This window comes from Cygnus olor, chromosome 14, assembly GCF_009769625.2.
Source record: "Cygnus olor isolate bCygOlo1 chromosome 14, bCygOlo1.pri.v2, whole genome shotgun sequence".
Lineage (NCBI taxonomy): Eukaryota > Metazoa > Chordata > Aves > Anseriformes > Anatidae > Cygnus > Cygnus olor.
Genome location: NC_049182.1, coordinates 12395576 through 12404701, shown reverse-complemented (window position 1 = coordinate 12404701; position 9126 = coordinate 12395576). Strand labels below are relative to the sequence as shown.

Here is a 9126-nt window from a genome sequence, read left to right as displayed (position 1 = left end):
GAATCTCGATCCGGTTTCCGCCTCCGGCTTCGGCTCAGACACTCGCTTTGGCTTAGACTGTCTCTCCGGCTCTTGTTCCGGTTCCCGTCCCCGACTCCGGCCCCGCAGCAGTCCGCTCTCGCCGGCCCCTCCGCCTCGCTGCAGCACGGCTCTGCACCGCGGGGCCGCTTGCAGCCCGCCCGGCCGCAGAGACAGCGGGCGAGCGGATGAGCCGGCCGCTGTTGCGGCCGAGCGAGCCGGGCCGCAGCGGGCGGGGCTGGCTGCAGCGCTCCGCTCCTTCCTCTCCTCCGTGGTGAACAGCGGCGCCCGCAGCCACCACCTGGTACTGCAAGGGTGAGACCACCTCTTTTGGGTGACTTACAGATCCTTAGCTGAATATTATTCGTGGTTTTTTTTCTGTTTTTTCTGTTTTTTTTTTTTCAGTGTATTTATGTCATAGTTTGCGGACTGGCTGCATATTTAATTGCCAGTCAGGATGCCTCAAGATCGGTTGTCCTATTAGAGTTTACTGGGATTATCTGACTATTACTGGTATACCTACTATAACAAAGTCTTGTAATCAGTTAATTTTCTTGCAGATTCTGCTAGGTTACATAAGACATCCTAACACCTTACCTTACCAATTAATTGTAATCTTTCTGCTGGAGGTGAAGAGCCATATAGAGCTTTAACCAAACAATACTGGTAGACTGAGAGAGGAGGACGTATGAAGGTAAAGGAGTACTCCGTTTGTCGTGGGGTATACACAATATAAATCATTAGAGCACCGTTCGAGGACGAGAGAACAAAAGCAGAGGTTCAAAGAAGGTGACACATCTCTAGGGACAGGATGAGATGAGCACCGTGTCTCAAGTGACTTACCATGAGGATGAAAAATTAAACACAGAAGTCAGTCCTGAATGAAAAGGATGACTACCAGTACTTTTTTCTTGGAGCAACCTTCCACCATAACTGAACAGGGTAGGCACTCAGGAATGGGACAAACGTTGGAAATATGCATCTCTACATACGTTTCGATGGAGATATGAACATCTGTACAGCTAAACACAGAAATAAGACTTGAAGTTTACAGACATCCAGCGAGGTTTCTGAAGCCAGCAGCACTATCTACCAGCTGTCCACACACATTGATCTGCTCTTCCCTCAAAGATCAAGCACAGCCCCTTCATCCCAGTCAAGCTTTGAACACAAGCATCCCCAAGTTATCCAAGATGATCCAGTACCAAACAACAAACACCAACACTATCGATTAGATCCAAGAATGTCTTTTTTTGGAAGAAGAATTGAGAAAAAGAATTCTGCAGAACAAAACGTCAATCACATTCTCCAGTGTTGACATGCACCATCAGTAGATGTCTTTATATCATATCATGGGCCACAATCACTGTTACAAACTTGTATTACTTTGTACAGAATGAGCTTAATGGCCAGTACGTCTCCACTTAGCCTTCCTCTGTAATCACTGATGAACTAAGAAGAGAACTAACTGCCGGCTGTTAAAAAAGGGGGTAATTTTTCTCTCTGTCAGTTAAATGCAGATCAGCTGTTCAAAATAGATAACGGAAAATCTGAAGATCAAAAACGAGTACATTCGTGTGAAGTTAACAAAGGCTCAGAAGATGCAGTAGGCTTACAGACCTGTGGGGCGCCGGGGTCGTCAGACGGTTCTCCCGGGCCGGCGCTGCTGCTCGGGCTCGGCTTCCCGGAGGGCTCCCCGCTCAGAAGGTCCTCGGCGGCCAGGCTGGGTAGCCGGGCGGGAGGCAGCAGCCACGCGCCCTCGGCGACGGCACGGCCCGGCGCCACGCGCAGGTTGTAGGAGGAGGGCAAAGTGCCCTCGCAGAAGTCGGCCGGCACTGCAGGGCCGGCCGACGAGAAGCGCTGCGCGTCCAGGCAGCGCAGGACGGCCGGAGGCCCGGCCCGGCGCAGCCACGACAGAACGGCCAGCGCTACGCTCAGCAGGAACAAGGCGGAGAGCAGCGCCACCGCCAGCACCAGGGAGAATTGCAGCTCCGCCGGCGAGGCGGCTGCTGCTGGCTGCTCGCTCAGCTCTGGCAGCGCCTCCTGCAAGCTCTCGGCCAACACCACGTGCAACGTGGCCGTGGCCGACAGCGCTGGCTGCCCGTGGTCCTTCACCACGGCCACCAGCCGCTGCTTCGCCGCGTCCCGCTCCGATACGGCCCGCGCCGTGCGCACCTCGCCGCTGTGCAGCCCCACGCGGAAGAGCCCCGGCTCCGACGCCTGCACCAGCTCGTAGGACAGCCACGCGTTCTGCCCCGCGTCCGCGTCCACCGCCACCACCTTAGCCACCAGGTAGCCGGCCTCGGCCGAGCGCGGCACCACCTCGAACGGCACCGCGCCCGCGCCGCCGCTCGCCACCCCGCTCGCCGCCGCCGGCCACAGCACCCGCGGCGCGTTGTCGTTGCGGTCCAGCACGAAGACGCGCACCGTCGCCGTCGCGCTGCGCGCCGGCGCCCCGCCGTCCTGCGCCCGCACCGCCACTGCGATCTCGCGGCACTGCTCGTAGTCGAAGGAGCGCTGCGCGTAGACCGCGCCGCTCCGCGCCTCCACCGACACGTATGGCGCCGCCGCGCCCTCGCCCTCCAGCCAGTAGCTCACGCGCCCGTTGGCACCCGCGTCCGCGTCCCGCGCGCGCACCCGCAGCACCGGCGCGCCCGCCTCGTTGTTCTCCGCCACGTAGGCGCTGTAGGCGGCCTCCTCGAACACCGGCGCGTTGTCGTTCACGTCCGACACCTCCAACGCCAGCGCCGCGCGGCTCGACAGCGCCGGGCTGCCGTGGTCTGTGGCAGTGATTGTGATGTTGTAAGCAGAGATTTTTTCTCTGTCTAAGCTACTCTCAATTACGAGTTTGTAGGTGTTCTCTGATGACTCTGCTAGTCTGAAAGGCAAATCACCGTCGATATTGCAGGTCACTTCTCCGTTGTCTCCAGAGTCTCTGTCACGAACATTGATCACAGCTATAACTGTGCTCGGGACCGAGTCTTCGGGTACCGGGTTCAAGATAGGAAGGAGGGTAAGGCTTGGAGCATTGTCGTTCACGTCTATAATGTCTATGTGGACTTTGGCGTGTGCACTCAGCCCGCCCCCGTCCTTGCCTTCAACAGTCGCTTCATAATATTTCACGTCTTCGTAATCTAAGGGACCAGTAATCTTCACGTCCCCTGTCTTGGGGTCCAGACTGAAGGTCTGGCGAGCACTGTTTGCGATGTGACTGAAGCAATAGGTAATGTCTGCATTTGTACCTTCGTCGCTGTCAGCGGCTTTCACCTGAAAAGCTAAGGAGCCCTCTGGCAGGTTTTCCAGGAGTCGAATCTTGTAGATCTCTTTGGTGAATAGCGGCGGATTGTCATTTGCGTCGGTCACATCAATCTTAATCTGGGCTGTCCCAGATCGGACTGGATCCCCGCCGTCCACCGCCGTCAGTATCAACTGGTGATTTCTCTGTTTTTCTCGATCTAAATTTTTCTCCAGTAGCAATTCCGCATGTTTCCTTCCATCGGGACTCTCCTTCACTACAAGGGAGAAGAGCGGACTGCGGGCAAGTTGGTAGTTTTGCAATGAGTTCGCCCCAATGTCGGGGTCTCTGCTACTGTCCAGTGGGAACCTGGTCCCGGGAGGAGTGGACTCGATCATTTCTATGGCAACAAATTCTCTGTCAAAGTGCGGTGCATTGTCGTTGATATCCTGGATAGCAACGCTCACATGATATATATTGAAAGGGTTTTCCACGACAACTTCCAAACTTAGGACACAAGGCGACACGTCCCCGCAGATGCCCTCTCGGTCTATCCTCTCGTTTACAAGTAGATTTCCATTATCTGCCCCCAGAGAGAAGTATTGCTTTTCATCACCGGAGACAATCCGCAGCCGGCGTACCGGCATCTCGGCCGGGCTCAGCCCCATGTCCCGCGCCAGCGGCCCCACCAGCGAGCCCCTGCTCAGCTCCTCGGGGATCGCGTAGCGGAGCCGCTCCGGCGCCGCCCGGCAGCACAGCGGCAGCAGCACGGCCAACAGCTCAACCAACAATGCGACCCGCCCGGCGGCTCCGCGGCTCCGTGCTGTCGGTCGGATCTCCATTCTCTGCTTTGCTGAAGCGTAGTCTGCAGACGACTTGAAAATATGCTTGCCAAGCGGCTGGATCAATGCCAGAGAAAAGCAAATACATGAAATCCTTACTGCCCGTCGGAGGACGAGCTGGAGCCGGGCAGGGTCGTCCTGCTTCTCTCTGCGCTGCTCCGTGCGGAGCGGCTTTGCGTGGGCGCCAGAGCCGGGGAGGCGCCAGCGGCGGAGCGGCTTCTCCGTGTTGGCCAACAGTGACACCCTGAGTCCGCGCCTAAGAACCGCAGCCCGAATTGTATGCCATTCGTTTTCTTAAACCCCACTCCAACACGGGTAGGGAATCACGCATGCTGTCAGTAGAGCAAAACAGAAGACTTGCATATGCACGGAAGCTGTGCATCTGGTGTCTCTCAGGGATCTCCACTGGCACCGGAATTTACATCTTTGTCGGTGACATGGACGGTGGGATTAAGTGCACCTTCAGCAAGTCTGCAGACGACACCAAGCTGAGCAGTGCAGTCAACACACTGGAGGGAGAGAGTTCAGGATCCAGAGGAACCTGTACAGGCTTCAGAGGCGGTCCCATGAGAACCTCATGAAGATCAACAAGGCCAAGTGCAATGTTCTGCACCTGAGTAGGGTCAATCCTAAACATGAATACAGGCTAGACAAGGAGTAGATTGAGAGCAGACCTGTGGAGGAGGACTTGAGACTGCTGGTGGATGGAAAACGGAATATGAGCCAGCAATGTTTGTATGCAGCCCAGAAAGCCAGTTACCTGCTGGGCTGTATCAAAACAAGTGTAGCTAGCAGGTCGAGGGAGGTGATTCTCCCCCATACTCCAATCTTGTGAGACCCCTCTTAGAGTGATGCACTCAGCTTTGGGTCCCCCCAGCACAAGAAGGACATGGGCCTGTTGGAGCAGGTCCAGAGGAGAGCCGTGAAGATGATCAAAGGGTTGGAACACCTCTCCTATGAAAACAGCCTAAGACAGTTAGAGCTGTTTAGCCTAGAGAAGAGAAGGCTCCAGGGAAATCTTATAGAGGTCTTCCAATACTTAAAGTGGGCCTACAGGAAAATTTGTGAGGGACTTTATCAGAAAGTGTAGTGGCAGGACAAGGGGTAATGGTTTAAAATTAAAGAGGGTAGATTTAGGTTAGACATTAGGAATAAATTTTTTACTATGAGTGTGTTGAGTTACTGGAACAGGTTGCCGAGAGAAGCTGTGGATGTTCCATCCCTGGAATTGTTCAAGGCCAGGTTGGATGGGGCTTAAGGCATCCTGATCTAGCTGAAAGTGTCCCTGCCCATGGCGGGGGTGGGGGTGGGGGTGGGAGGAACTTGATGATCTTTATGATCCCTTCAACCCAAACCACTCTGTGGCATGATTCTATGATGATTCTATCTGAACAAACCTACATTTGACTTTCTTATACTTGAAAGTCTTCTTCCAGATAAGCCCTCTCCCACTGCTTGCAGAAGAACAGGATCTCTTACCTCTGCACCATAATGATCTTATTGGCCTATAGAGTCAGGGCACCTGATTATTCCTGTTACTGTCCTCTCACTACCATGAGAAAAATAGCAGGATGAGTGGAAGGCTGAAGTACTGTGTGTAAATTGGGGTTTTATTTTTGATAGTTGGAAGAGCACAAGCTAAGAGTCAGCTTTCCCACCCGGAAAGGTATTATTACTGATGGCCAAGCAAAGCTGGGAATCTCAGTCACTGAGAAAAACACAGTGGTCACATCAGACCTACCGGATCCCATCTCTTTTGGCATTCAAAAGCCATCATCATCATATTAGTGCTGTACAACCTAACCCCCAATCTCTTTTACAAGTGTTGCTCTGATAAAGCATGGCCATGTCTCTTGACTAAACTGGTTGTTATTGCAGTGGGTCCCATAATTTAAAAACTTTTTCTGGCAAATGTTGCGGGCAGTTACTACTGCTTGAACAATCCATGGGAAAACAGACAAATGCCACCCTCAGGAAAAGGTATTGTATCTCACCTGAGCATTAAAACGTTTCTCTCTACAAAGAAAAAAAGACCTGAAGGAAGGCTATATCACCACAGCACATTAAGCAGAAGACATGAAAAGACTAGAAAACTCTCCACAGTACCTTAACCAGTGAAGGAGCTCCCGCATGTATACCAATGTTGATTCTCTCTAGATACTGATGTGAATATCTCCTTCCCTTCTCAATAAGGTGTTGCTAGAAAATGTCTTTTTCTGCTAACTCTGGCCAGACATCCAAAGGAGGATAATTTCTTTTCCTCCAAGCTACACTTATACAAAAGTCACGGTAACAAATTAATAAGCTTTCATAATAAAAAACTCTTTTTAATTCATAGTATTTCAGGAGTTAAGAGGTAGCAGACATGGACATCTGTATTTCAAGTCCTGGATAGAATGTGGGAAGGATTTGGATACGTATATAGGAACCTGGGGACTCTGATGAAACATCATGGTCAATTCACTGCCTCTTATATGGTGCCTATCACAACCCAGATGTATTCGTTCTCCATGCTGAAGCACCTTTCAAAATCTCTGCATTTCCAGTGGAGATTGTTTTTCTCCTAATTCCAAGATTCTCTCATTCCCTTTGAATACCAGAGCACAGATCTATTCCAGGAAGACCCAGACAAGAACAAGCCTGCATCAAAAAGGGAAACATTTTCTTCCCACATCCATATCACATATGATTTTATGTCTAATGGGTGGCAGCTGAAAAGGATATGTGGTGGTTTTACTCAGGTGGGTGGCTGAGTTGCTCTCTCACTCCCGCTCCTCAAAGAGAAAGGGGGAGAAAATACAATGCAAAGGGTTCAAGGGTTGAGATAAGGACAGGGACATCACTCAACAATTATCGTGATGGGCAAAACAGACTCAGCACAGGGAGATAGTAAGATTTATTGCCTTTTACTAACAAGCTAGAGAAGTGAGAAACAAAGGAAAGAAACCAAAAACATCTTCCCCCCATCCACCGTCTTCCGCCTCCTTCCCCCGAGTGGTGCAGGGGAATGGGGACTGCAGTCAGTCTATGGCACTTTGTCTCCACCCCTCCTTCTCGATCACTCTCATCCCCTGTGCCATGGAGTTCCTCCCACGGGATGCCATCCTTCCCGAACTGATCTGACATGGGCTTCCCACAGGCAGCAGCTCTTCAAGAACTGCTCCAGATATGGGTCTGTACCACAGGGTCTATCCATCAGGAGCAAAATGCTCCAACATGGGTCCCCCATGGGCAGCAGCTCCTGCCATGTCACCTGCTCCTGCTTGGGCTCCTCTCCAGGTCCAACCTGGAATCTGCTCCAGTGGGGGTCCTCCACAGGCCGCAGCCTCCATCAGTGTGGGTCCACCTGCTCCACTGTTGTCTCCTCCATGGGCTGCAGAGTGGAATCCTGCTCCACCATGGTACTTCATGGGCTGCAGGGGGACAGCCTGCTTCACCATGGTCTTCACCACCGGCCGCAGGGGACTTCTGCTCCGGCACCTTGAGCACCTCTCCCCCTCTTTCTTCACTGACCTTGGCACCTGCAAGGATGTTTCTCACTCCTCTCACTCTCCCAGCTGCTGTGTGAAGCAGTATGGTTTTTTTTTGTTTTGTTTTTCCCTTTCTTAAATATGGTCTCACAGAGGTGCAAACAACATCGCTCATTGTCTCAGCTCTGGTCAGCAGCAGGGCCCTTACCTTGCCCCTTACGGGGCAGCTTCTAGATTCCTCTCACAGAAGCCACCCCTATGGTCCCCTGCTACCAAAACCTTGCCACGTAAACCCGCTACAGGATAACAGCCACAAGTTTAGTCCTTGGGATGCACGAAGTTGAAGGGAAGGGAAGGGAAGGGAAGGGAAGGGAAGGGAAGGGAAGGGAAGGGAAGGGAAGGGAAGGGAAGGGAGGGGAGGGGAGGGGAGGGGAGGGGAGGGGAGGGGAGGAACAGGGAACAGGAAAAGAAAGAGAGAAAGAGAAGGAAAGAGAAAGAAAGAGAGGAAGAGGAAGAGGAAGAGGAAGAGGAAGAGGAAGAGGAAGAGAGAGAAAGAGAGAGAGAGAGAAAGAGAGAAAGAGAGAAAGAGAAAGATCTTTGTAAACCTTTCACGGGGAATCTTACAGAACAATTTTCTCTCAACAACTCTGTTCTGAACTTATAAGCAGGAGTTTTTATGCTTCACAAACTTATTTTGCTTAAACCGAAATACTACAATATACCAGCAGTTTAAATGGCATAACAATAATAAAATAAAGTAATATTATTTTATTCATTAAACATATTTCTGAAGTCCTAAAAGCTTGTTAAATCCATGATGAATGATCAGTAGCAGAGGAAATAAGGAAAGGTAGTTTCCAAGACAGCCTCTTTTGTAGATGTGTCCTCAGAAAAGAATAGCATGTTTGGTAGGAAAAAAAAAGAAGTTTTAAAGTTTCTCATGGTTTTGATTGTGATAGAGTTAATATTCCTCGTAGATGCTCACATGATGTTGTGTTTTGGATTTTTTATGAAAATAGTGATGATAATACACCTATGTTTTCAGTTGTTGCAGAGCAGTGCTTACATAGAGCCAAGGATTTTTCTACTTCTTATGTTGCCCTGCAAGTGAGGAGGCTGGGGGTAGCATCATAATCTGTGAGGGGACACAGCCAGGACAGCTGATAGAAGCTGACTAAAGAGTTACTCCATACCATATGATGTCATGGTCAGCAATAAAATCTTGGGTAAGAAAGAGGAAGGGGGGGGGGGAAGTTCTGAGTGATGGCGTTTGTCTTGCCAAGAAACCATTATGCATGATGAGCCCTGCTTTCCTGGAGATGAATGAACGCCTGCCTAATAATGGGAAATAATGAATGAATTCCTTGTTTTGCTTTGCTTGTGCGCATGGCTTCTGCTTTATCCAGTAAAATGTCTTTATTTCAACCAATGAGTTCTCGCACTTTTACTTTTCTGATTCTCCCAACAGTCCCACCTGGGGAGAATGAGCAAGTGTCTGTGTGGTATTTTGCTCCCTGACGGATTAAACCACAACAATGTTACAAGGAAAGCAAACATAGCA

The 9126-nt window shown here is 51.0% G+C and overlaps 1 protein-coding gene across 3 annotated transcripts in view; it reads right to left on the bottom strand.

Annotated features, from left to right (window-relative positions):
* Positions 1–9126, bottom strand: part of LOC121077682 (protocadherin gamma-C5-like) — a 177780-nt gene that overhangs the window by 152364 nt on the left and 16290 nt on the right. Inside the window, exon 1 of one of the 3 annotated variants that reach the window (XM_040573081.1) lies at positions 1639–4231. The exons of the other annotated variants lie outside the window; for them this stretch is intronic. Coding sequence (XP_040429015.1) covers positions 1639–4095 — 2457 coding nt within the window. The 5' untranslated portion in view covers positions 4096–4231. Of the gene's footprint in view, positions 1–1638; positions 4232–9126 lie in introns of those variants that run through there. 3 annotated transcript variants of the gene reach the window in all.